At 48.1% G+C, this 27,867-nt stretch overlaps 1 protein-coding gene across 1 annotated transcript; it reads left to right on the top strand.

Annotated features, from left to right (window-relative positions):
* Nucleotides 1-11: 11 nt before the first annotated feature.
* Nucleotides 12-27,867, top strand: B4GALT1 (beta-1,4-galactosyltransferase 1). Its single transcript, XM_038124490.1, has 6 exons — nt 12-795; nt 13,270-13,505; nt 20,576-20,763; nt 22,215-22,337; nt 23,833-23,937; nt 24,518-27,867. Exons 1-6 carry the CDS (start codon nt 27-29, stop codon nt 24,651-24,653), a joined length of 1,557 nt encoding a protein of 518 aa, XP_037980418.1. The 5' UTR covers nt 12-26; the 3' UTR covers nt 24,654-27,867.

Below are 27,867 nucleotides of genomic sequence, written 5' to 3'. Positions count from 1 at the left end.
GTGATATATTTAACAAAAAGCTAGTCATGATGCTTTGCCGGAAACGAGCTGAAACAAGCTCCACCGAGCTGACAGAAAAGCTACAGTTTATGCAGATAAAAGCGGAGGCAACGTGTAGCCCTGCAAGGGGCATGAATACAAACATAGCCCTCGCTGCCCCGCAGCACCTCGCTGCTGCCGCTTACACCCTCTGTCTGCCACAGGCGAGCGCTTCTGGGGGCTGCTACAGCGACCATTCCAGCACGCTGCCACCGTGCAGGAGAGCCAGCCAAGGCGGGGTGCGCCCACAAGGGCCGGCCGGAGCGCCGCGGGCTCGGGGACCCGGCATCGAGGCGGGGGGACGGGAGGAGGACGCCGAAGCCGGGCGGCGCTGGGGGTCTCGCCGGCGCTGCCGGCAGAGGCGGGCGGGGCGCGGGGCTCGGGGCCGCCCCCGGCGGGCGGAGCCGCCGCCGCCCCCGCCCCGTCCTCGTCCCCCGTCGGCGGCGCGGCGCGGGGCGGGCGGCGCTCCCCGCCAGCGCAGCGGCATGAAGGAGCCGTCGCTGCCCGGCACCTCGCTGCAGCGGGCCTGCCGCCTCCTCGTCGCCTTCTGTGCCCTCCACCTCTCGGCCACGCTGCTCTACTACCTGGCGGGCAGCGCCCTGGGGCCGGCGGGCAGCCCCGAGCCGCCGCCGCGCCGCCCGCCGCCCGCCAACCTCTCGCTGCCGCTCTCCCGCCCGTCGCCGCCCGCCGCCCGGGCCCGGTCCCCGCCCGCCGAGCCGCCGCCGGGCCCCTGCCCCGAGCCCTCCCCGCTGCTCGGTGAGTGCCGTCCCGGCAAGGTTTCGGGGGGACGGGCAGGGGCCCCGCCGCCTGGGGGTGCCCGACGCCGCCCGGGCCGTGGGGAGGAGGCGCGGGAGACAGCTGGCGGGTCCCGGTGCGCCCGTGGGTGCCTCTTCCTGCGGAGCGGGCGCGGTGTGACAGCGGCGCGGCTGCTCTCGCGTGTGCCGCCGGCGGAGGGGGATTGTGGGAGAATCCCCGGGGAGCCGGTGCGCCGGGGAGCGCGGCGCGGATGCTGCCGCAGGCAGCACATGCGGCGAGCGGAGCCACTTCGCTCCCGGGAAGCGTTCCCACCCCGCCCGGCTAGGTTTCTTTCGGTTGTCGTCGAGGTTGGGTAATTTCCTCTCGGAACTCTACCCAAAATGCTGCTGTTGCGCAATGCCAAGCTCAGGAGGGCTTTTTGCGCTGTGTGGGCTTTCCGCAGCCTTTCTCTGTCCGCGGACCTGCTGAATGAGCGGCACGGGTTTAAAATGAGCTGTGAGGCAGGGTCATGAGTACAGTTGTTATGTATCCCAGCGGCGCTTTCCACTGGACATATTTGGTCCTGTGATGTAGTACCGTGATACGTGGCAGCCTGGCGTGCGTTTTATCTGCACTGGAGCTGTGCTTCCCATAGGCCTTTTCCACGACTTCTTGGGTGCTGGCATGCCGGCAGGATCTCGGCGGGTTTGCAGCCTGCTGGTGGTCTCATTTTTACTATGTGATGACCTGGAGCTGTTTTGATCTGCTGGCTTTATCGCAAGGCAGAGTTGGGGACAAGGGGAATTTCAGATTTTTTCGTACCTTTAAAAGGCTCTCCCACCCAACTTGTTGCTTGTAACTGCTGCTCCTTGAACAGACACTCCTGTGCTGCAGGTAGGGCTGTAACCATGGCCTGCTGGCATCCCGAGTTGACAGTAGCCTGGCCACACCTTGGGCACTTGAGCCTGGGGGTAACCTCCTTCATCCACCGAGTGTGCTATTTCAGCATCGGTACCTCTGTTACCAGAGATCACATCAGGGGAAGAGACTTCAGAGAAGCTACCTGTGGTTTTCCGTTTACGGAACCAACAAAAAATTCATAGTTTCTCTTGGTGCTTGCTGGTCAGCTCTTTATGGATCAATGCATCTGAATTACAAATGACTGTTTTGTTATTTTAGGAAGGTGGTTTTGAGGTCACTAAAAGAAACTGTCCTGTGTTTTGTGTTGTTGTTTTTGATTAGTATCTTTCGCTTTTTTCCCCTACATCACTTACATTGAAAGTGGCTGTGCAAGCCTGTCCTCTGAGAGTGGATGTGGGAACCCTTTATGAATATAGCTTTGCTTTGAATGGTCTCCACTTAGTCTGATCCTGTCAGGAGTGAGTCATGTGCTTTGGAAATGCTTGGAGTTCAGAGAAATGCTCTTAGTGACCCCAGGATTCAAAGTGTTGTTGGAGTTAGTTGCCGGAGGATCATTTAAGAGGTTTTAAATCACCTTTGTAACATCTTCAGTGCCGTTCACTGAATCTGCCAAAGGCCAGATGAGGCTACTGGCAGTGGTTACAGATGGTCAAGAGAGCTACAGGGCCACGGAAGAAGTAGCTCTTTACGACAGAGTAGGCAAGTGTTTTCTAGCTGTGTTACCTTCAGTATTTGTGGGGTGGTGCAGTCACATGCAGCCTGGCACCATCACAGTGTCATGATTTATAGCCAGCATGTAGGTGAGAAACCTTTGTTCTTTTTTTTTTTTCCTCTGTTCCTTTCAAATTTTTGGTTGCAAACAGCGTTTGTTAAACAATTGTATCGTGCCTCTCATGTTGGTCAGAGCTGAGTCTGCCCTGATCAGCATCTCATGTGTCTCTAAGGCCACCATGAGGAACAGAGGGTGTGCACTTTGTGGGCACTTCTGACATGTAATTTCCCCAGTCACAACTCAGAAATACTCCTTTTTGAGCTCAAAACTCACTTATCAATATGAACATAAAATGCAGGAATCATCCTGTGATTCCTGTATTCCCTAAAGCATGAGGAACAGGTAGCTCCAAAAATTTAGTTTCCCCAACAAACCAGCATTTATTGTAACATACATGATACTGGGTTTTTTAATTTCCTGCCTGCCCCTCCCCCATCGTTGTTGGGAAGCATGTGATGACTCACACAGGATATGTGTGACTGAACTGCTCAGGCTTTTTGAATGGTAAAATAGCCAGGTACTCATTTCAGAGGCCCACAGTTTTTTTCCTAGCAGTCTTTAGAGAGTAGTTTACAATCCCTGCTGTCTGGCTCTGCAACAAATGCATTAGCTGAATGAGGTTTAATCTCTTACAAGAAGCTGCCAAATTTTAAATGTGCTTTTATGGTTCACTTGCTATTATTTATAATTTAAAAGAATAAATCAGGACTGGGGTAATACTATAATTCAGCTTCAAGCTGAAAGTCCTTAAAGGCTATGCAATTCTCTAATACAAGGTAATAGAAGCATTTTGGATTTATGCTCCAGTTTAGAGCTGCATGCTAATGAGTGTCTTAAATGGGGTATCAGGCAGCAGAACCTGCTTGCTGCAGTAAAATCTCAAGAATTCCAAGAAATTCTGGTTTCTCTGAGAAGCCCAAAAGCAAGTAAATCCAGGTATTTCCTGCAGGTGTCCATTCCCCAAATTGTTACATTCTTTAAGAGATGCAGAACAGTATTGTGGGGTTTTGGTCGGGGTTTTTTTAACAAAAATTTGCTCTTTAGAAGTAGTGTTGGCCTAAGCACTTTCAAACCAGTCAAATGTGTTTCTTCTACTATTTACATGTGGTTTTTTTATTTTGGTGTTGGGGTAGTTACATGCCTGCTGGTTTAAGGAGGGTATGCACAAGGGGTCAAATTCTTCAGCTGAAAGATCCCTTCCAAAAGAGCTCATTTTAATGCAGTAAAAGTCTGCAAAGCAGAATATCATAGACAGGCTTACCTGTATTTCAGGGTTGTAATTTTCAAGTCCTCTCCAGGTGAGTGCATGTATTTATGGGTGTTATTTTAGAGTACGGCTGTCTCCTTAGCCAATTCTAACCCCCATTTAGACACCAGGTGTGTCTGGGATGGCATACATAAAAGATGTGCTCTTGCCATTTTTGCCATGAGCATCTTCTGGGAAAGTTCACCCAAGTGTGGTAAATATTGCAGTCATATGTCTGTCTTAATAGCTTTTCATGCCCAGATACAAAATTAGAAAATTGATAACTCTGTATACTAGTAATAAACAGATATTCACAAAACAAAAGTGTAGTTTAATATATATGAACCAGTGAATTGTCCAAAGGACAAAACACTAGAGGAGGTACTCATTTTCACTAAGGTTTAAAACCAGCTTTTTCCTGGGATACCATAGAGTGGATTGGGTTGGATTGGGTTGGATTGGATTGGAAGGGGCCTTAAAGATCATTTAATCCTGACTCCCTGATGTGGGCATGCACATCTTTGCCTAGACCTGGTCATTCAGAGGCCCATCCAACTTGGCCTTGAACAAACACTTCCAGAAATGGGGCATCCAAAACTTCCCTGGGCAACCCGTTCCAGTACCTCTCTACTCTCACAGTAAAGAATTTTTTCCTAACATCTAATCTAAACCTGCTGCATTTAAAAGCCACTGCCCCTTGTCCTGTAAGTATCTCATAAAAAGTTCCTCTCCAGCTTTGTTTTCTCCCTAGAGCCTTGTCCTCTCCAAGCTGAACAGTCCTAACTCTCTCAGCCTGTCTTCATAGGGAAAGTGCTCCACCCCTCTAATCATCTGGACTCACTCCAACAGGTCCGTGTCCTCCCTGTGCTGGGACCCCAGAGCTGGATGCAGGGTTCCAGGTGGGCTCTCACCAGAGCAGAGCAGAGGGGCAGAATCCCCTCCCTCCCCTGCTGCCCACGCTGCTTTGGATGCAGCCCAGGACACGTTTGGCTTTCTGGGCTGGGAGTGCCCATGGCTGGGTCATGTCCAGCTTCTTGTCAGCCAGCACTCCTAAGTCCTTCTGCTTGGGGATCTTGGGCTTACAAGGAAAAGAACTATTTCCAAGATGTCAAAGAGTTCTGGATATAAATTGGTGCTTCCCACTTCCATGTTATTGAGGCATGTTTTTTAAAAAAAAACAAAGATTGAAAGAAAAAAAACTCCTTTGGACAGCTGTCACTCAGGGAGGAGAGGACCTATTACACAGGCTGTTTCTTCAATGCACTGCTTCTGATGCCTGTGTAGTCAGCTCAAGCAGGTGCTCTAAATGGTTGGTGCTGAAGATAAGTGATGAGGGTTTTCTGATGCTTTGAGGTAGCCTGTAAAATCAGCAGTGATGCTTATGGTCTGTATTACATTTAACCTGTTTAGAGGTTATTTGCTGCCTGGGATGAAATTTATAAATAATATAGTTTGAGGCCCTGTATATGTGGACATTTTGTGGGCAGAGGTAGAAGATGTTTTACTGCTGACAGAATCTTAGCAGACAAAATTGGGGCAAGAGGGTGGAAATGTAAGAGCTGCTAAACCCACCATTTTTTAGGAAGACTTTTAGCGCTGACAACGCTGAAGGGATTTGGTAGGTTTGGCATGTATGGGGTCTGGTCATCCTGTCACATTGCCCACCTGCAGTTGTAGGCTCTCTTCTTGCTATGGGGAATTTCTGCTCCAGGAATTGGAGGCATCTGAATCTGGGGTCACTTGCAATACCAGGCAGTGGAGATAACATTTGCTTTACATCCAATAAAATGTAGCGTCTCCCTTTCCTCTCATCTGGACCTGCCTTTTTTTTAACCTTTTTTATATAGCCGGTTTCTGCTCCTTCCTGCCTGCCTGGGTGCTGGAGGCATTGCTTTGCTCACAGACACAAGCTGGGGTTGTGTTGTGTCCCTCTACTGCCTTCTTTTGAAAAAATAAAAACAGAAACTCAGAGAAGGGCATGGAGAGGGCAGGGGGGAGGGGGAGATAACACGTGAATCAGTTTGCTCAAATTTAAGCTTTCTTGGCTTCAAAAGAGGGTTTGAGAAACTGTTAAGCTTCTCAAAAAAATATGCTTAAGATGTTTGGCAGGGAGCAGATGTGTGATCCTGGCAACACCACCAACAGCTCCACAGCTATCTATCTGTGTGGCTGGGAGCACATCATACCTCTGAAGCACAGGCTTCCTTAGCAGGCAGGGAGCAGCTTCTGTGAGGAAAATATCACTAGCATCCCCTTATCTGGTCAAAGTGGAGGTCAAGGAGTGTTAATTACGCTCGCAAAGTAACTTGGAAAGGTACTGTGCTGTGCTGGAGAGCAGCTGTTTCAGGGACAAAGCACAACAGATGGAGGAGAAAAGGAAAGTTTTCTGTCTCATGCATGTAGTGTTTTATAACATGCTTGTTTCTCTGCCAGCATTGATCTGAAGCAATAGCTAGTTTCTTTGGAGACTGGGCCAAGTTTGTGTTTGGAAAGAGACAGATAACTTGCAGCTTCCAAAACTGCACTTGGATGCAGAATTCAGTTAAGCTTTTTCACTTTCCTTCTCTGGTGTGGAGCATCTTAGTCTGACTTCATTCAGCAGATAGGGAACATCGTCCCTGTCTTGAGGGCCATCCCCACCCCAAAGGGCAGGGTGCTGGAGGTGCATAGTCCTCAGCAGGGAGGTGCTCTAGGTCTGATGGCCTCACATACAAGCAGGAAGTGTTGGGCTCCACAGCTCGCCTCCTTTCCTCACCAGTGGACATTAGTCCCCAGGCAGCCAGCCACTGCTCCGCTCCCTCCTGCACACCCTTCTCTGCAGGGCAGAAGGGGGATTTGGTTCTGGGGACAAACCCAGCCAGTCCACAGCAATACTGCAGTGAGGGGGCCAAAAATTTGGGGTGTTGGGGCATGTGGATGGAGCAGTGTCAATGTTCAGCTTCCTCCTATTTCTGTGGGTTGAAGTGGGTGGAGTTCTGTGTCTTGTTCCTCAGCCTGTCCCCAGTGGATCAGTGTTTTCTTTTATGCAGCCCCTGCCTGTAAGGACAGGTGCCTGGTGAGCCAGGTGTGGATTGCATTTACAGTGCAGGTGCTAATTTCACTGAAGAGTGGCCATGACCAGGGGCATGGCAAACAGCCTTTCCAACAGGCTTCCAGCTGCTGCTGAACTGCAGGGAGCTTGGGACAGTCCCCAAGCTTTTGCACATGTTTGTCTGAAAGAGAGTGGCTTTTGTCACCTCTCCCAACTGGGGTGTCACTGGATTTGCTTTGAAGGAAAAAGACAAGTTACCTGCAAACCTGTCCTGCTGAATCTGGAAGTGGCCCAGTAAAGGCCTTTATGGGATAGGTTCCCACAAACCTTTGTGCTCCAGGGCAGCGCACGAAGCAGCAGCCACCTCTCCAGGCATGCAATGCCTTCCTGCTGTCCTTGCCTCCTGTGCTCCCTGATGCCCGCAGCAATCCATGCTTTTGGGATGCACAAGCCCTGGCAGAGTTTCAGCCAGACAGACACACCTCCACCCCATCTGTCACCCGGCGCTCCCCCACCTATCTGGGGAGTGCACCCCAGCCCTGGGGCAGTGCTGGAATCCAGGTGCACATGCCACAGGCAGGATGGGATGGGGCACGGGAGAGGGGCTGCAGAGATTGCCTGATGATTTGGGGCTGCCACTGGCAGAGACGTGCCTGAGATGCCACTCAACCTGGGCGGGCTCCTGTCCACACATCCCATCCTACTGCATAGTGGGGGGTTTGTGGCTGATGGCTGCTCAGCCTTTTTCTGATCCCTGTTTGTTTGTTTGTTTGCAGTTTGCTGTTAAGGGACCCTGGAATTTAATTTTGTGGCGAGTGGGAAGAGCTAATAACATGCAGATTGCCTGGCTCAAAGGGAGACAGTTCAAAGCTGCCTCAGTGAGCTTGCGCTAGATTTGAGCCACCAAGGAGGACTTTGCTTTTCTCCCAGAAGTACCCTCCATGAACAAGACTGTCTCCCTTTTTTAAAATTTTGTTATAAAGATGCCACATGCTAGTGTCAGTGCTGGGGATTGGGTAAAGAAATTTTTTTCTCTGGCTGTAGTTGCTGAGTTAATCAGGCAGACCCAATGCTGCCAGCGCATGTGATGCATCCTCATTTTTTCCAGCCTGTTTTCCTTTGGGGTCCACAGTTGCAGATGCCAGACCATGTGCAAGCCTGCCTAGCACAGGAGGTGAGCCCATGCAGCAGGCTTCCCTTGTCTTGGCGTAGCTAACATCTGTGGGGGTATGTACCTTCACAAGTGTAGATCAGCCAAATGAAATGTATCCCAGCCTTTGGGAGGGCAGTTTGTTTTTTGGGGTTTTTTTTTGTGACTAGGATATTTCTAGAAAGACCCAAGAAGTTTTTTCTTTAAACTCTCCTAGGGGAGCAATGGCTGCAGGCAGCAAGAGGCAGGGGCTGCAAGCCAGTTGGCCATTTTGACCAGTGAGCTGCATGCCAGGACATGGCTGCTTGGGAGACCCAGGTGGGCAAGGGACATGGGTGCTCCCCTGTCCTCCCACTATGGGCCTGAGCCATGACTTGAGTCTGTCTGGTGCCCTCTGAAAAGCTGCTGGCCCAGCTCTGAAGTTTAGCTGAAGGGGAATTATTTTAATTACCTTAAGAGGAAATCACTGCTTTGCTGAACTGTGGGATGCAGCTGCCTGCCCACCCTGGAGCTGCCGTGTGGGGCTGGGGTCCAGCCCTGCTTCACAGCCTGGGGTGGGGGAACTTGCTCTCACTTTGTCTGGGGTGGAGCTGATACTGTTTTTCCCAGCCAAGGCCGGCTTGGTGTGGCTGACGGGCCCTTCCTTCCCTTTTCTGTCAGGCCCCTGCAAAGAGAGGGTTGTTTGTTTTTTTTTCTCTCTCTTGCGAGCTCTGTTTCTCCTTTCCAGCTTTTCTTTCACATGAGAATTGTCTGAGTGTGGCAGTGCGGGTGTGCACATGGCTCAGCAGATGGATAGAAGTGCCCAGCTCTCAGCCAGGGTGATGGAAATGTTCTTTTTGGCTCTGTTCGGGGAGAGCCTTTTTCCAACTGCTGCTATCTGTTTTTGCTTTAATTTTTACTAAACTAAATGTCTGAGATCGATGCCTGGCTTAAAGCATGCCGGTGGATTTTGCTTGTTTTCCCAGTGAAGTTCTCGGGAGGGTGATTCAGATGGCTGGATCACTCTTCAAGCCTGTCCAAGAGAATGGTTTCCCTCCTTCCTATTTTCCTCTCCCAGGGCCTCACTGCCTTCCTGAAGAATAGGGTTCCCCCAGTCTGTCCTGCCTGAGTCCCCCAGGGCTGCCCTTTGTGGCAGCAGCCCTGTTTTGTATCACCTGTTCCCACCTTCTTGGATGGAGTGTGGGGTCATCCCCTTTGCAGCCCCTGTATGTATGAACAAGTACACTTCTGGCCCTGCGAGGCATTGCTTCCCAAGTTTTCCCAACACTTCTAGTATTGGGAAAGTGTTCCTTGGAGCCTCCCTAGATCACTCCCTTTGGTCTAGGGAGGCTACAGCAGTCTCTATATTTATTGTAACATAAGGCTGAGTGGATTCTGGGCTGCTTTTGTGAGGTTCCTCTCATTTTGGCTCAGCAGGATGAGCACCAGGAAGGCTGGCAGCCTCAGATGGCAGGAGGTTTAGATGTTGTGGCAGGCATGGCCATTGGGAAGTCAGGATGGGAAAATCACTGGCACTGTGGGACAGGCTCTGGGGCTCCAGCACTGCGCTGCCTCTGCTTTTTGCAAGCCTCACTTTTTGCTTTGTGTGGGAAGCTGCTTCCGGTTTGTGATGGCCCCTGGCTTTTCCTGTGCGGCTTTCCTGTGAGCAGAAACGCTTCTGAGGGTCAGAGATGAGGGGCAGGAGTGGGTTGGCTCTTTTTTGGTTCTCTTACCCTGCCACTGCCAGCTAAAGCCTCCTTTTACAAACTCTGAAATGTTTTGATGTGATGCTGTGCTTTTGTGTTCTTTTGCAAGCTTCTTGCAGTTGCTTTTTTATGTTTTTGAGATTTTCTTTTGCTAAAAATACACAGTGGAAGTTTATGAAGCTGCTCTGTTGGAGCTTTGTGATGCTGAACCCAACAGGCATCTGCCTACAGATGCCGGGGTGCATGGGTGACCAGAGTTGCAAGTCTACACAGCGCTGTTGTGCCTGTCTGTTTTCAGAAGGGACTCCATATACAGTGACTCCTGTGTCAGGCAGTCAGCTTGAACAGAATCAGAAAAGATTCAGATGGAGTGAATCGAGCTGGAAAGTTTACCTAGTAAACAGAGAGGGACACAGTTTTGACAGGCGGGACAGCACTTGCAGCAGACTTTGCACGTTTTCTTGGCATTGCAGATTACATCCTGAGTCAGCATCCTTGGGAAACAGCAACCCTAGGGTTGCTTGCTATCCAGGTAGTCAAATTTCAGTGAAAATCATTTAAAATTAGTAGCTGGAACTGTGACTCTATTAACCAGTTGGAAATCCTGTGAGTTTGTGGATTTGGCGTTAGCCTTGTCCTACTTGGGAAGTGAAATGAAAGTGTCAATTTGCAGTGGGTGTAACGTTGCTGCTGCTTTGTGACAGCCACACAACTTTACGAAGTCGAGTTTGTTTTAGTCATTCTGTATTTCAAAACAGCCTATTCAGCTTTTTTCTTGGTTTTGTATTTGGTGAAAGTATTAACTGAGTGATTTGTGTCCAGCCTGTATTAGAGGCGCCTGCCTTGCCACACATGGATGGCGCTGGTGCCTGGGGACTTCTCACTGACCTTCATGTTGCCTGCATCCCTTAAGGGAATATGTGTGAGAAGGTGTGCTGCCCTTAAAACTGATTCATTAAGCAGGAGACTGGAGCAGTAGAGATCATTTCTCACCAATGCCCGTCACGACTATGAAAGTGTTAAATCTCTGCCTTCTGCAGCTGTTTTTTACAATGAATATGCTTTCTGCTCCCGTCTTTTCCTTGCCAATGTTCCAGTCTCCGTAAGGCAAGCAAGAGTGAGTGCTGGCAGGATGAGTGGTCTATGTTTCGCCTTGGGGGGCTGTTGGATGCCAGCCAGCAAAATGCTGTTTGCAGTTCCAAATGCTTGTGGCTGTCCTTGCCCAGCTGGAGCTCACGAGTCACCAGTGGGAGATTTCCTCTGTAAGTTCACCTAAATGGCAGACATTCATTTCCTCCTGCCTTACTCTGAGTGGGTTCGAGACTTTAAAAGAACCTTTGTTTGTTAAACCAAAAAGGATTCTCCAGTCTGATGGGGCTCACAGTCGCTTCTTGGGAGGAGCAACTGGGAGAAGAGTCCAGTAACTGGGAGCACAGATCCCAGCTTGTCCCAATAGGAAGAGGCTTGTTTGATAGGACAGCAGCCACACCCAATGCCTGGCAATGGACTAGGCTGGCAGGGCCTTGGCAGGGGATGTGCTTCTTCTGCCCATCTGCTTCCTACAGCATCCCAGTGGGTCCTGCTGCTGGCAACCAGGTGCAAGAAGGATGGGAAAATATAGTCCCTGGGCACAGATGCCCAACATAATCCCATTTGCTGGCCATGACCGGTTAGGTGAACCATGCCCAGTGCAATGCCCTCTGCTGTTTTAAAATCACAAGTGTAGCATTGTCCTAGCACTGAGTGCTAGTTCCTTATGGAGATGACACACATGGGCACAGGGACGGCTGGGGTAAGTGGGTGTGCAAGTGGGTTGAGGCCAGAGGCTCTTTTGGAAAAATGCTCTCCACTGTGCAGCAGCCCCCAAATTCAGCGGAAACACAAAACTCCTGCCACCTTGGGTCTCATTGATACGATGCCTGTCCCACAGGCACGAGGATGGCTGTGCCTGGCCCCAGTGGTCCTGTCACCAGTGAGCCCCAGTCCCAGTCATTCCACTGAATGTTCCTTCCTGCCCCAGTTCCTCCAATTTTTGCCTCTTCCTTCTGCTGCAGAGCACTTTCTGGGCTCTCCCTGCAAGCCACATTTATATTTCAGAGCAGAGAGGCTTTGGCCCTGGCCCTACAGCTGCAGGGCAGCATCCACAGGGCCCAGCTTGTACCATGGGGCAGAGAGGGTGCGGAACTGGACACAGGTGTCAGCAGTGCAGCTGGGAATGCTGGAGTGCTGGGAGCGTGGGCAGACTGATCCCACTGCCCCTGGAATCTGAGAAATCACTGCCTTCTCCTTGCGTGAGAGGGAAACTTGCCCGTTAAACCAGTGCAAAATGCAGAGATCAGGAGATTCCTTTGCATCCTGCCGCTATGTAGGTGCTATGCAGCACAGCTTCCCTGCTGCCTCTGGAGGTGCACCAAGCACCTCTGTCAGCTTGGCCAGTCTCCTCCTTGTCCTCTCCAGTGTGAGTGAGCACAAGTTAGTGAAGTGGCACAACCAAACTACAGTTGCTTCTTCTAAATAACCAGGGAATGAGCCATGAGTCTGGAGAATTATTTCTGCTTTTTTTTAGTTGTTACATGTCACATGAATGCTCAGGGTTGATTGTGAAACCGCTGCCTTTTTAGGCTCCATAAGTCACTAGTGCTCCTTCTCAAGGGGCTCCCCCAGGGCAGTGTACCCCGCCTTGGGGACCTGGGGATCTCTGCAACAAATGTGAGGTGTTAGCATTCACGAGGTAGGACACTCAAACACACCCGAATGGAGGAGAATGGGAGGGTAGAGCAGCCAAATCCTTAAGGGGTGATCCTCAGACTGGTATTTATGGTTGATGCTTCATGCCTTATGCAAGGGGCCCTCAGCAACCTCCCCCATTACAGAGTTTGTGCCAAGTGCAGTTTGTTGACTGGCTGGCGCAGGAAGCAGGACGTGGCAGCAGGAGAGAGGCCATTCCTTGGGCTTCCTTGGTGAGTCGTTCCATTGGTGCTGGAGCAGCTGGAAGCAAATAGAAGGGCCAGCCTGGCTGTTCTGAAAGGGTACCACCTGGACTTCTCACTTTTAACCTGGTTTTGACACATTGTTTCCATGGTTTCAAAACCTGCCACTTTTGAAACCATCTACAGGAATTGCCAACCTGTATGCAAATCTGGATTTGGGATTTTTTTAGCATTTCTATTACAGAACTTCTAATAAATAAGTGGCATGGCTACACAACACTGAAAATTTCTCTTAAGAAAAAAAAAAACAGGAAGAGGATTTTATTCACTTTGCATGTGACTAGCCATAGGGGATTTTGTCGGTAGGAGAGCAGAAGTATTTTTTAAGTACTTGACTCTCGGTCTGCCTGAGGTAGCTGAGAGCCCAGAGGGCAGAACTTCAGGCTGGTTTTGTGGTGCATGTGCCAGTGGGAACACAGCTCTTGGCCACACAGACTGTAGGATTTGCAGGTCTCAGTGTCAGTGACTCCTTTGGGTTCTGATACCAAGAGGACATTGTGGGTTTGCTCTGACTTGGTGGTGTGAGGTTGCTTTGGGCGTGGATGGTTCAATACCTCCAAGCACCGATGGGATTGTGCTTTGACCGAAAGCTGTTTCTTAGAAACCAAACCCAACCAAAACCCTAATGTGTGTAAAGGATGTATGCTTAGAGAAATAGATTGTGTGTGTTAATTTGCTTTGTGTTATGACTCTCTTCCAGTTGGTGCACTACGTGTGGAGTTCTCCCAGCCTGTAAACCTGGAAGAAGTGGCAAGAATAAACCCACAGGTCAAAGCAGGAGGTCGTTTTGCCCCGAAGGACTGTGTAGCACTTCAGAGAGTAGCAATAATCATACCGTTCAGGAACAGAGAGGAGCACCTGAAGTACTGGCTCTATTATCTGCACCCAATTCTCCAAAGGCAGCAACTAGATTATGGAGTATATGTTATCAACCAGGTAAGATGCTAGAGACAAGCTTTTGCACAGCTGTCACAACAGTGCCTGTGCCCCTTTAAATAGAGGAATGGTTCTTTACTTTGAAAAGCAGTAGGCTCTCAGACAGGAATAAGTTGCTTAAAAAAAGAAAAAGAAAAGGAGAAAAAATTTTGCTTCAATGCTTTTGGTGGAAAACCTGAGATCCCCGCTTCTCCTCAGGTGCAATTCACTCTTAAGAGTTTCTGCTTAAAGAAACCACTTGGTGAGGAGGAAAGAATTCCTAATAGCACAACCCAATTAATTATCTCTTTCCAAATGTCATTTTTTCCCAACTGCTGCAGGAATGGCATGCAGAGATTTTTAAGGTGACAAGTTGGTATTTATGCCTAGTTTGCTGGTAGATGTGCCATAAATGTGTAGGATTTAACTTCATCAAGCACCTGCTGTTCATGTTAGTGCACAAAGTCAGGATGGAGAAAAGAAAGCTGTGGTAATGGGGCGGGTAAGTGGTTGTCTTAAGGGGAATAGAAAAGAAACAAGCAATCATGGGGAAGTTACTGGAGGTTTTGGTTTTGGAGCTTTTTTTCCTTGCTATCTGGTGGCCTTCAATCTGCCTTTTTAAAAAAGAAAGGCATAAGTGAGTGTTGTTCGCCTTTGGAAAGGTTTAAAATGTGCTGGCATTTATACAGGCTGCAGGGTGAAAGGGCAGATGCAATTCTGAGAGCCTCAGCAGACAACAGCTTCTGGACAATTCCACAGCAGTTTCTCTCTTGGATATGTATTTTTATCCTGTTTTCTCAATTCAGTAAGAACTGAGATGAAATAACATGCTTCTTTAAGTGTTAACTCCTTAAACTTCTGCTTGGATCAGCTGGTGTGTTTGGGCAAATCAAACACCATGAATATTTAAAATGGTCACCCAAGCGATGAATTTCATCACAGACTTGAAAGCAGAGGGATACTTACCCCGAGAGAGAAACTGATACTCCATTACTACAATTTCTCTTGCTTTGCTCATTTCCAGGGTGCCAGAGATCAGGACAAAAGAGATTTCTGGGGAATTAGCATTAGTTCCCCAGGACAGCAGCCAAGATGGTTCGGTGTCTGCATCTGACTGCGCTTGTGGCCTGGCAGCCACGCTGCTGAGGACACAAGGCATTTCTGCAGCATGTGGACTGGTGTGCTGTGCCCTACAACTGAGTCCTGTAAGGAAACCCATCCTGTGTAAAGCAAGGAGCAGCTGGTGCCACTGCGGTGCAGCAGCGCAGGGCCAGCAGCAGCCCTCCATGCTTCGGGCTGCGTTTCCTTGCACGTGCAGCATTAGCCCGTGTGAGTTGCTGGTGCCACAGGGCTGGCTGAGCTGCAGGCCCTGCTGGCCAGGGGTGCAGGTGGTGCCTCCCTGCTCTGAGCACGGCTCGGAAGCAAGAGGGTGGTGTGGCATCCAGCAGTGGTCCTGCGGTGGGGGCTGCTGCTTTCCCAGGCAGGTGTAGTCCCCCGCCAGCTGTGAGAGCTGCCTGCACGAGGTCTGGGGCATCGCTTGTGGGAGAGCAACCGCCTCCACTGTGAAGAGCTGGCAGCGGGGGTGGTGTTTCCCCATCGGTGGTGTTCCAGGGTGAGGAGAGCAGTGCTGGTGCCCCTAAAGGCAGGCAGTGTCTGAAGCCTGCTTGGAGTCCCTGCTGCTGCTGTGATGGTGCATGCTGGCTTGCATTGCCCTGTGTTGCTGGCTACTTCTCTTCTGTGGTCCTGTTCTCCAGCACTAGGGCTGTGTCCTTTACAGTTAACTCTCACAGAAGTTTCTGAAGCAAGTGCTTTTTTTCAGGTGCATCCCTTGGGCATGGTTTGAGTGAGAGTGAAATGCAGTACACAGGGTTTATATGCCCTGGCCACATCCAGTAGATATAGGTTAGCGAGTAAGACTACTTGATTTGTAAGGTAAATGTTCTCCTTCTGCATGCCTGTAATAAGCTGTGTCTAGACGCGGAGTGGTCAGTGGTAGTAAAACTGCTGGATGCATCTCCCAAGGGTGAGTGGGAGCACTGAGTAGAGAGAGATACAGAAAATGTATTAATTCTTCCAGAAGTACAGTAGGAAAACAGTCTTATTTCTCTGCTGTCTTGACAATTGCTTTTCTCTTTTTCTTGTCTGTCCTTCCCTTTGCATCTGCCCTCCTTTTTTTGTTATTTTATTTTTCCTTCTAGTGGGGAAATATTACCTTTACTTGTTAATCCTGTCTATATCAAAGCAATCACTGAAGCAAGGAGAATTACTGTGTGATCTGGTTCTTACACGCTGTCTACATGCTCTTCTGTGCTCCACATCTCATAGAAAGAAAGAGGAGCGCTGAGCCCTGCTACTGCTGCACTGGTAATGTCAAACTTCTTCCTTTCAGCACAATGTGTTTCTGTCACGAGTCCATTGTGTCTCCACCGTGCTGTTCTTGCGTGCCTGAATGCCTCTGAGTAGGACTTGGCTGAAGTCAGGGGGATGATGTTTGTAAAATGTCCAGTATGTAACGGGAGCCAGTGGAAAATAATATATTATGTTTCACCTTGCACACTCCACCCCTAGAAAAACCCGAACCCTGTGCGTTGGAGGATTTTTCAGGTAAATCTGAAATGAGGACACACGGCTGGGTACGCTCTGCCCAGGGCCCATCAATGCCCCACAAGTGACAAATTTGCAGCGTGTCCCTCAGCCTAGCTCACTCCCACTGTTATCCGTATGTCCATTCTGAGCGGATGATCAGGTCTAGAAATTAATCTTCTCACTGCATTTCAGCCCATGCAAATGCCCATGCAGCCAGACTAAAGTTTGGGAAGGGGAAGACTTAGCCAATTCTCTGGAAACTGGGCAGTTGTTCAACCATTTTCCACTGGCCCCTGGTGCTATTTGCAGTGTGCTGGTAGCAGTTTTCCATAGAGGTGTGCGTGTGTGTGTGTGTGTGTGAGAGGTGGTTGGGGCATCACTCTTACCCATGTTACTTTGCAGGAGGTATCAGGTATGTGGGCAAAGGAGGGAATTGTGCTCAGCTTCTGCTTACCCTTGCAGTGGCAGGGGAGGCAGGCTTTGACTGTGGCTGATCTCTCCCACTGCCCAGTGCTGAGGCCTCAAAACACCCTGTGACAGACAAACACCAAACTATCTCCTGATATCTCTATGGCTCTGGAAATTTGTTTCTACCTAGTCAAGTCCACTGGAGGAAGAACTTCCCCATGGATATTGTATGTGTGGTTCAGGCTGTTCCAGTGTATCCCTGACTTAGCTAGCAAGCTCCCACTGAAGGTGATGGCTCTCCTCGTTGGCCAGAAACATACATCCTCACCATTACCTCCATGATATCTGATGAGCATAGGATTCAGGTGAGAGAGATGCAGCCACATTTCATCTGTGCTGTCTGCAGGAAGAATCACAAAGCTGCCTCCTGTATAGATGTGGGAGGCAGAACAAAGTCAGGACAGGTGGCTTCTTGCTGGTTTGCAACTCCTTTAGTTTGAGTAGCGATTCCAAAAACCTCAATTTTTTTCTGTCTAGCACTAAAAAAAAAGGAACCCTGCCTCCTTTGGCAGGTCTGGCTGAACAAACCAGATTCAGCTGAGGTAAGGGATGGGAAGTAAAAAAGCCTGAATGTTGGCCTGCTCAGGCTGATCATTCACCTCCATGTGCAAGCAGGAGTCAGTGTTAGACCTTGCAGGACTGAGGCAGCAATTTGTTCTGGGAGTGACAGTTAATTCAGGAGCCAGAGGCAGGTGCTGGGCACCAGCACTAAACTCAGATGTGGGCTGAGTTTCAGGACAACATAAGAAAATTGCCAGGACAAAATTGTCAGGAAAAAGAAAATAGTAAAAATGTACTTGGATTACATATTTTCTGTCTGAAAGCCTAGGAGAGCATGGAGGCTATGTCTAGAGCTTGACTGCATTGTCTAACTAGCAGTCCTCTGTGTGCTGCCTTGCTCTTCAGGATAATGTTCCTCTGTCCAAGCAAGTCCAAACTAATCCATTTCTTTGAGACAAATAGCATCATTCATGGGATGACAAGCTACTAGGGAGAGGTGAGGGATGGAGGTTTTTTCAGCCGTGCTTTACCTACTTTCTCAAGGCTCACTGGTGGGTATTATGCTCTGTGCTGACCAGGAAGGAAGTTTTCACAGCTCTGGTTTGTTGATTTTTGTTTTGTTTTGGTTTGGTTTTGTTTTTTTTGGTTTTTTTTTGTTTTTTTTTTCAAAATGCTGGGGATCAGTCAAAGATTGCAGCATGCATGTGAGTTTTGAGAGATATTTGAATCTGAGATACTGCAAGCACGCCAGTGCTTCCACAATGCCTTGGGGAAAGAAACAGAGCTTCAGCAAAAAGCAAAACCTCTTGTCAGTCTTTTTTTGGTTCCAATATATTGTGTTAAAGCCCCACATACCTTCTAGGACAGAAAACCAACCTCCTGCCATCAAAGCAGTCACAGTTGGTAACAGCCTTGCAAAGTTTGCTGCATGAGCTACATGCTCACTGTAAAGTTATTAAAAAATTACTTGGAGAGGGTTCTTTGTTTTCATGTATAGGCTGTGATTCCCTTCTTCCTAGTCTTTTGGATGCCAGAGTGTGAAGCTGTGTGGCCATTTGGGAGGAGAGTGGCAATGCCCACATGAAGTGTTTGCCCTGTGTCCTGTCCCTCTCCATGCACAGGGCTCCGGTGTGAGCCAGGGTCCCGTGGGTGAGGTGGCAGGAAGGGTCCTGCATGTTGTTGGTGCAAAATACTCTTTTTTGAGAATTTTGAGATTTTTTGAGATTTTTTGGAGAGAGGTTTAAAAACACAGCACCTTGTAGCTAGCACTGTTATCCCTATGTGTCATCCAGAGGAGTTAGAGGCTACCCGAAGGCACTGGTTAATTGCGACTAAGCCTCTGCTGGTAACAAAAGTGGTGCCCTTTGCCTTGAATTTCATTAGGAAAAGAGCAGCCAAAGGGTATTAAATGAGGCCGCTCTCCTAGACTGGCCCCAGCAATTCCTTTGAAGTGTGAGCACATTGCACTTTGCACCAGCACCAGGATGAGTCCCCCTCAGAACCTTGGAGCCAAGTCTGGATTTGGTGTGGTGGGACCTGAGGAGTGCTGGGCAGCTAGGGCTGAGCAGAACCCTCCAATCTTATGACCTCAGCTGCTTCCTCTCCCCAGCCTCTTTCTTCCACTTGCCTTCATTTTCTGTACTTGAGTTTTCACTGCTCTTGCTTTATGCATGATGATGATGATCACCCACCCACCACCTTATTGTTGTGTGAACCCTTTTGTTTTGGGTGAGGATGCTGAGAATTTGCTCAGATCCTCTTCCATGAAAGCTTACTCCTCCCTGTGAAGTCATTTATGCCCAAGGCAGGTGAGAAATGCTTTTGAAAACTGGTTTGACACTTGCATTTTAAAACCTTCATTTGGAATATACTTGGGGCTGTTTCAAGAGCCTGCATGGGCTCTTCAGCAGCAGATCTGTTAATTAGTCTGGATTAAATAGTTACCAAATGATTGCTTGTTAACCAGATAAAGCCATTACAAAGAGTGTGGTGCTTCAAGCTGCTGTTCCTTGGGCACAGTATTTTATCCATCCTTGATTTGCATCCCATGTTGGGTGTGGGTAGTGCAGGGTGGGGGGACAGCTTGCACAGTGGGGGAGTCCTTTGTCTAAACACTACTCAGAGAGTGTGGAGGACTAAAAGTGGAATGGATTTGGCAGTCTTGGTTTCCAGGCTGGCAAAAACAGTCTCTTTGAGCGATGCCCTGTGAGTTTCTTTCTGCCTGCTCTGTTGCCTTGTACAGGGTTTGGGTTTGAAGCTGCTGCTGCAGAATGGGGTCTTCAATTGGAAATCCTTACTCTCAAACCACCAGTATTCTTGGGGTTTTGGTATGATCTTTTAGCTAAAAGCTCAAGTACTCAGCAATTTGCGAGCCTGTACTTGTGCTCAAATCCACATGTGCTTTTGAAATGTTTTTGCCTCAAAAAGGCCAAACAGGTTCTCCTCAGGTGCTTCATTACTGGGGAGGAAAGTAGAGATTTTCCTGCCCTGCTTTTTGCCAGTCCCTTCATTAGCTGTGCTTGCCCTGGGATAAATATGCCCTGCTGTAATGTCAGCTCTTTTCAAGTCCTTCCCATTGTGGTGAGAGCCTTCCTGATTGCATTTTCCCCATCAAGGCCCCCAGGACAGATGAACAGTGGTGGAAAATTTTGCACCAAGGAAGGGGATTTGCCACCGCAGCAGTGGCAGCATCCACCTCTCAAGCTGCAGCCCTTTCAGGAAGCAGCTCATGCTGGCCTGCCATGCAGTAACCAAGGCTGTGTGTCACAGCCATGTGCTGAGCCTGCTGCCCAGGGCCCAGGGAGCAGCCTGGTCCTCTGCATTCATGGCTGGTCAGGGCTTGGCAGAGGGTCAGAGGTGAGCAGCAAAGCATCAGACCTTGGCTCTTGGTGCCATCTCATGCTTTGCAGATCAGGCCTGATGTGTTGTTCAGCAGTGGCTGTGCCACAGTCTCACAGCCATGCTGTGGCAGAGCTTAGGAGAAGAGTGCTGAAATTTTGGCCACAGCAAGGTTTTGGTCCATGGTCCTTGTCATGGCTGTAAGTTAAAGCACTGCCTATGTTTCTCTCTGTAGCAAGAGTCCATTCTTCCAGAGGAGCTCACCTCTTTTTGCTTTTCTCTGCTGCTCCAGGAAGCCCCATGCTTGCCCTGTATAAGAAAATTCAATCCTTAAATGCCTGTGCATGGAGTGGGACATAGGGACTGCTTACCATCGTATCAAACCTGCCCTACTGGGGGCTCCCACCAAGAGATGGGAGCTGAGCTGGGTCCCACCTTTCCTTGGCTGTTCTTCCTACCCCCACGGTTTGCAGCTGTCCCAAGTATCATTGTCCCACAGACAGCATTTGGGGTCACTGGAGGTCTGCTGCAAGCATGCCTTGGGTGCTGCAAGGGCAGTGCTTGGGCTCGATCTCAGTTTGTCATCCGGGCACGTCAGCCCTCTGCAGCAATACCAGGAGCTGGCAACAGGTAAGAAACTGCTGATGTCAACTGTCAAACTTAAGTCACTTAAATGTCTTTATTTGTTTTTAAATTAGGATGGAGAAGAAGAATTTAACCGTGCTAAACTGCTGAATATTGGATTTGCAGAGGCCTTGAAGGAGTATGACTATGATTGCTTTGTGTTTAGTGATGTAGACCTCATCCCAATGGATGACAGAAACACCTACAAATGTTACAGCCAGCCACGGCACCTCTCTGTATCCATGGATAAATTTGGATTTCGGTGAGACGCCTTTTGGAGTGGCATCTTTTTCCTAATACCACTGCCAGCCTAGCAGGGCAGGCGCAGTGTTACACATCCCCACCCACCATTAAAAGCATGGGAAAGCATCTCTCCCAAAAGCCTGTCTTAACGTGCACAGCCCTGCAGGGAGCGGGTGGCTGCAGGGGAGGAAGGCGGAGAAATGCAGCTGAGCAGTTTATTAAAATTCACAGCTTCTGGAAGGTGAAATGAAGGGTGAGGAAGAGCTAAGCAGCTTTCGTTTTGCAGATGCACACTTATCCCTTCTTGTGTTTCAGTCTAGAAGCTGGAAGACAGCTAGTGTTTCCACCCAGTCTGAAAAGTGAGACACTCACACAGTGAGAATTATGTGCAGCTTTAAAAAGACTGCATCAGACACTATTTTAAGAGCAAGACAAAAATTTTTTGGCTGTTTGGTTTTACGCCACTGAGAGATCTGCCCTGGTACATAAGAGCAGCACAGAGCGAAGCATGCTTCTTGCAGCATACATTTGGGTTTAGCAAGTTGTTCTGAACAAAAATGTGCCTTGCTTTTCCTTTCCTTTCCGTTTTGTGGTTGTTTTGGTTTTTTTTTTTCCCCTGTCCCAAATCCCCAAGGAGGAGTTTAAGAGCTCATCTTTAAAGTAAAGACTGGTCATGACCCTGTGGTGGCCAGCAGTGCTAAAGCTATAGCAGTGGTGGTGTTGGTAGGGTCTCTACATGTCTCCACTCCAGAGACCTGCTTGGAGCAGGACTGCCATTGGCACTGCAGCAGCTGCAGTTCTTTCTGGCACAGAGGTGAAACTTAAAACAGAAATGCATGGCCCTGAGGATTTCTCTGCTTGTTAAAGCAAAGACCAGTCTGTATTACATCCTTGTGATCCCTGTGTGGACCCTCTCCTTATGCTCTGGGTCTGAATTTTATCTGTCCCCAGTCTCCTGGTGAATTGTCCCATTTCAGGTGGGAGCTGGTTGGCTTTCTATATGCAAGGTCACACTGCCAGATCAGTTTTGAGCTGCAAGCTTCCTTTTTGGGGCACTGAGGAGTGTGGAGGTGAGTAGCAGAGCTGCAGGAGTAGAAGGCTCTGTGGCATATCCAATGTCTGTCTGAGCTCTTGCCACTCCTGTGGCATTCATGTCACCTTCCATGAGGTGATATGCATTTCAGCCTGTCCTTTGAGGACAGTGTACTGCTTAGCAAAAGGCTGCAGCTACTTCCAGTTGCAAAATACTTCTCAGATATATTTGGGACTGAGCCCACCAGTTCCCTCTCCCTTAGCTGAGTCCAGAGTACCACAACACATGGCTGCTTCCTGTGGCAGGAAGGTGCCTTGCAGTGGGTGTTGGCTGTGTGTGGGCTGGGTGAAGGGCAGCAGCAAGCCCTTTTCAGGCATGCAGGCTGCCCCTTGGCTAACACCTCTTCTCCTCTAATGAGCTCTTTTCTCTGCTTCCAGGTTGCCTTACAATCAGTATTTTGGAGGTGTGTCTGCCCTGAGCAAAGAGCAGTTCACAAAGATCAATGGGTTCCCAAACAATTACTGGGGCTGGGGTGGTGAAGATGATGACATTTATAACAGGTAAATAATTTTCTCTCCTTGGCACCCTGGGGTGCATCCAGGGTGGGGATGAACACAGACCTGCTGCTCTCACCTGGGTGTGGGGGGACATGGGGTGTCTCCAGGCAGGAGGTGAAGGCAGGATGTGTGGGCAACCTACTGGCTCAGTGAGAGCATGTTCCTGCTGGGTGCTGGCACCTCATTTCTCAGCTCCCAAGGTGCAGTGGGGAGGGGCTCTAGTTGGAAAAGTCACACCCCTCCCCCTGCCATTGTTCATTCTCCCTATAGACTCACCAGCATCTACACCAGTGCACTGGCTGGAGCAGGGTGCTTCTGGGTCTCCCAGCACTGGCTCAAAGAAGGGAGTTCAGGAAATGCAGCTGAAGGTGGATGAGACCTTGACCCACCTTGCCCAATGCAACCCAAGATCTGTTTGGCTCTGCAGCCTTGGAGCAGATCCCTTTGTTCTCAGGAGCGTTCTATTTGTCAGGCTGTCTGTATAATGCTGTGAGCCATGTGAGCTTGACTGGAAGAAAGCTGAGCAAGGCTCAGAAGTGCAGGAGAGGATGAAGGTCTTCTCACAGGGCAGCCTGGGAAGACGAGGGCGAAGGAGGAACATGCTACCTTACAGCTTCACATATCCACAGCATTCACTTGAGAGAAATCATCATGAGGGGCTTGTATTTGGAGGCCTTCTTCATGTTTCTCAGTATCATAATCACTCTGTGATCTTTTCTCTGGGGTTTCTGAGCTCTTCTAGGCTTCAGGAAAGGTGTTAAAAATAGTTGTACCGTCCTGAGGTTTTGCACTTCTGTTAAAAAAAGAAGAAAGGGATAGCTTTCCGGTAGGGCAGTCAAAGCGAGGTGGCAATCCTTTCTTTTTGGGGCACTTGGGTTTGGAGAAATAGAAGATGCTACAAAGTGAAAAGAGAGAGGCAAACAAGAAATCAAATAAGTATTTTTCATCACTGGTATACATGAAAAAACTCTGCAGGTGCTTTGTAGAGAGCATGCAAACAAAGACGGGCTGCTCCTCAGCCGGTAGGTCCCAGCTGGGACCACTGTGACTCTGACCATGTGTCTCCTTTATGCTGGTTCACTGCCATTCACTTCAGTTTCCCCCAACACTGCAGCTTTCACATCACAAGAAATAAGTGCTCCTCTGGCTCCCATCCAGATGGGTTAAAAACTAGATGACTCCCACTCAAACTCGAGTCTACAGCCTGGTCCAGGGTTAATGCGGCTGTTGGGTGTTGTTTGGAGGAGATGGAGGTGTAAGTGAGGGTGTGGTGAGCTATCTTGGTGTTGGCAGAGGGAGGTCTCTACTCCGCACGATAGATAGTGTCTGTGTGGAAAAGGACTGGCTTTCCTTCCTTGTGTCGGAAAGCTTGAAAGTGCATTATTAACATCCCACCTCAAAAAAAAAAAAAAAAAGTAGGTAAAACCAGTGGTTGTTTGTGGAAGGTGCGGCAGAGCATCCCACATCCTTGGGTGTTTAATGTACTTGCTTTCTACAGGCTGGTGTTTAAAGGCATGGGGATATCCCGTCCGGATGCGGTCATTGGGAAGTGCAGAATGATCCGGCATTCCCGGGACAGGAAGAACGAACCCAACCCCGAGAGGTGTGTCTCACCCTTTCCCACAGCAGGTCTAGGGGTTCCTCCTGCCCTTGCTGCTCCAAACTGCTTGGCTTTCTCCTTGCTGGTCTCAAAGGTCCAGTGCGGAAAGGCTGCAGCCATCTCCTCGCTGACTGAGCTCTCTGCTCCTGCTCTGTAAGCTGCCACCTTCCCCTTGCCAGTTTATTATCTGTTTTTGGATCTTTTCCCCAACATTGCACTGTGGCACAAAGGCCTCTGCTCTTCTTTTTTATTTCCTAAATGCAGAAAATTGATTCTGAGCAATTATTTCCAGCTTGTCTTTGGGATATAAACCTCTGCTCTACTGCAGAGCTGGAAAAGGACCTGCGTGATTTAAAAGCTTGGCTGCTTCTTCCTAGCTAAAATTTGACCCCATAGGGATGCATTGGCCCATTGCTCAGGCTGGCCACATCTGGGAGTTTATGGCACTGATACTCAGGTTTTTCTTGAAACACCTGCGATGCTGCCTGAGAGGCATGCAAAGGTCAGATTGTTTAAACATTTTTCCTTTCTTTCCTTGTTGTCTCCACCCTCTCCCCCACTTTTTTTTCTTCCCCTCCTGCAGATTTGACCGAATTGCTCACACACGGGAGACAATGAATTCTGATGGCTTAAATACACTATCCTACAAGGTGTTAAGAACTGACAAGTACCCTCTGTATACAAAGATCACAGTGGATATTGGCTCCCCCAATAGCTAACATCAGAGACACAACAGAGACTTGCCTATATTGCCCAGGATATCTGGCCTCACTGATGCATTATATGTGCTGGTTTTATAAGAGTTGCAGTGAACCAAAAAAGAAAAAAAAAAAGGCCTCTTTTGGTATGCCAAAGCGTCTCCAAACTCGTTGGACAAGTGCTTTTTAAAATTTCTTTTTAAATTTCAAACTTGACTTGACACAACTTTTTAGCTCTCCATTGTTATGTAAGTCCAGAAGCTGTACATACGAGTTGTAAATAGTTACTTTGCCAGAAAATGTTGAATCTGATCTATTTGCTGCAGTACTCCCCATGTTGAATTAATTGCTGGACTCAATTTTTTTCTGATTATGACTGTGATATATCAACAGTTACTGCCCATGATATTTGGTATTTTGAATGAGGTTTGTGCAGGCATTCTTTTTAATTCATTCCTGGTTTTACTTTATGAAGGACTGTAAAATGCTGCTAAAATTGTCCACATTTCTGCTTTGCATTAGATTTTTTTAAATGGAGACAGCAAAATACAACTTTTTTTCTCAGAGTGACCAAAACAAACATCTCCTCTATGTGCAGAGCAGGTGTTGAATAATCAAGTCTGGATTCAATGAATGTCATCATTTCTTTTAATCTCAAAGGAGGCTTTGAGTGAGTTGAGACAGTTTGCCAGAATTTGTGGGTAAGCTCCCTGCATAGGGTAGGAAGCTATACAGATGACCTCTCTAAAAACTGCTGGCTTCAGATAACCTTAATGCTGGATATGATAGAGATTATTTGCTTCAGTGCAACACCACCTGGAATTTTTTTTGGGTCGGGTGGAGGAGTTCAGAGAGGGGTTTGTGGTGTTGATTTGTCTTTTGGGTTTGGTTTTTTTTTCCATGAAATAAAGATTAATTTAATTGCACAAAAAAATTATGGCCTTAACATTTGCTAACACTTGTTAGCAGTGGTAGGAAGTTACCATGCTATTTAAGCATTGTCTGAAGCTTCCTAAAACCAAAATTTTCTCTTGCAAGGTTGTGCATAAAACTTGAAATCTTTTATTATTTTTGTTGTTGTTGTAACATTTTAATAACTTTTAAAAGTAATTTGTGTATCATAAGCAATATATTTAATACCAGATTAAAGTAGGGTGCAGTGTAATAGGATGTGATTCAAAGCCTCCTTTATCTTTAGACTAGTAGGCTTTTTATGTGCGTCATGTGCGTCATTATATATAAGCCATGTATTTTGTTTGCTCTGTGTATTTGTCTATTAAATCTCCTGCGGTGCTGAGATATTCACAGCAGGGCTGACATCCAAATTATTTTTCTTTGCCTAAAGCCTGTTTGCAATGTGTGTCCTCTATCTGGAGCCTCCCTTGAGGGGCATGCACATTCTGCAGTACTATTTTCTATCAGTGCACCAGGGCACCACCTGTACAGACCCTGCTTTTCCTCCCCTTGACCATGTATGAAAGCCTCAAGCGCTGACACCCAGGGAGCTGGTTTAAGTGATTTAAAGCTCTTCGCCAGAACTCAGAACTGAATTCCTTCTGGTGAGTATTTTGCCACCAGCTCTGACTACAGCAATTTGCACTTCCTTGGCCAGTGCTGAAGGTTGTTAAAATCAGGGACACTTCTTGTTGTATTGGGGATCAACTTCAGCACTGCCTTTTTTTTTTTTTTTTTTAATCCCTTTGTTTGGTTTGGTTTGGTTTTTTGTTACATTTTTTGAGACCTGAAGGTTTTGCTGAACCCTTGCACTGCAGGGGTGGGATCCTGCAGGGACCAGGGAACAGTGCATTTCTTTTTAGGCCTGCAGTGGCTCACAGGATGCACAGAGACTTTAATTATTAGATGCTTTTTAAGTCTCACTTTGGAGAAGTCTTCACCTCCTTTGGTTTAATGCTCTCTCTGGCTAGACTTGCTGCTCCAGTCATGGTGGGAGCTGTGGAGGGATGGCCTTGCATGGAGCAGGAGCAAAGTGCAAGGAAGGAGGCTTGTTGTTAAGAGCTTATGCCTTGTGCTTATCACTGAATATTAAAAAAAAAACCCAAACAATACAATAATCCTTATGGCAGATCAGGCTCCTGGTCTTAAAGATGCAAGGGGGTACAAGAAGATGTGTTTTACAGAAATCAGGTAAAATGTCTCCCTGTAAAACATTGGCATGGGTGTAGTCTGTAGCAGTAATAGAGACACAGGAGAGGACTGGTTTTGAATTTTTTTCCAAAGCTGCCTTAGAAAGGAGGGCTCTATTTCCACAGGTAGCAGCAGATAACCAAAAATTTATCAAGGCTGCACTTGAAAATGCCATGTCTTTGCAGAGAGCAACTCAATTTTGTGCTGAGCCTTTTGTAAGTCAAAGAGTTGGGACCTTCAGCTGTAATGTCTATCTGCTATCAGGTGGGTGGGGGAGATGCTAGCAGCATTCCTTGCAGTGAGATTCTTTGATGGTTAGAAAAAAGTTAGTGCAACAATGCATTGTTTGGCTGTATGTTGAAATTATTGAATGTCATGGAGATGGGATGAGTGCTTGTTTCTGGCTGCTGTGATCAAAGGTTTCTACAACACGTGCCTTGAAAGAGAGAAGAAATGGAAACTGGAAAATCAGGAAACCTGAAAACCGTTTTCAGCAGAGAGATACTAGCAGTGCAAGAAGCTGCTGCATAGTTTCTCTTCCACTGCTAAAGCCACAAGCCATGTAAAGAACTGAAGCCACTTTTTGTAGCTCATGTTGCCCTTTGGTGCTGACCTGTGATTTCTAGATCTCATTGTCTCTGTGTAAACTCTGTATCAATCAGACTCATTAAATGCTCTTCACTCGACCTGGCCATGAAATTTCTCTCCTGCGGATTTTCAGGGGCCACATCTACAAACACTTATGTTGCACCGAAGCCAATTCCAACTGTGTTCTGTGGTGGGTGGTGTTTTTTCCTCTCCCCTACTGGAGAAAACACTCAAAGTTATCCTGATTGTAACTAATGGTTGAAACCCAGAAAAACAGCTTCAAAGGAAACGCTAATGCTTGGATTCTTTGGGATGACTGACTGCTTGTTAGCATGAGGGAGGGTCCTGATATGCTGCTTTCCCCAAGGAGGCTACTTGTGTACTGGACTGCCTTTGGGTTTCCTGTAGATGGTTTTGCTTTTGCATTCATTTATATATCAAAGGATGTGTAATCCAGTGTGTCTTCTTTACTTTTAATGTCAAATAAAAATATTTTCAGTTA

Source organism: Motacilla alba, chromosome Z (genome assembly GCF_015832195.1).
Source record: "Motacilla alba alba isolate MOTALB_02 chromosome Z, Motacilla_alba_V1.0_pri, whole genome shotgun sequence".
Classification (NCBI taxonomy): domain Eukaryota; kingdom Metazoa; phylum Chordata; class Aves; order Passeriformes; family Motacillidae; genus Motacilla; species Motacilla alba.
Note: the sequence above shows the minus strand (reverse complement) of the source record. Positions and strands in the feature narration are given on the sequence as shown.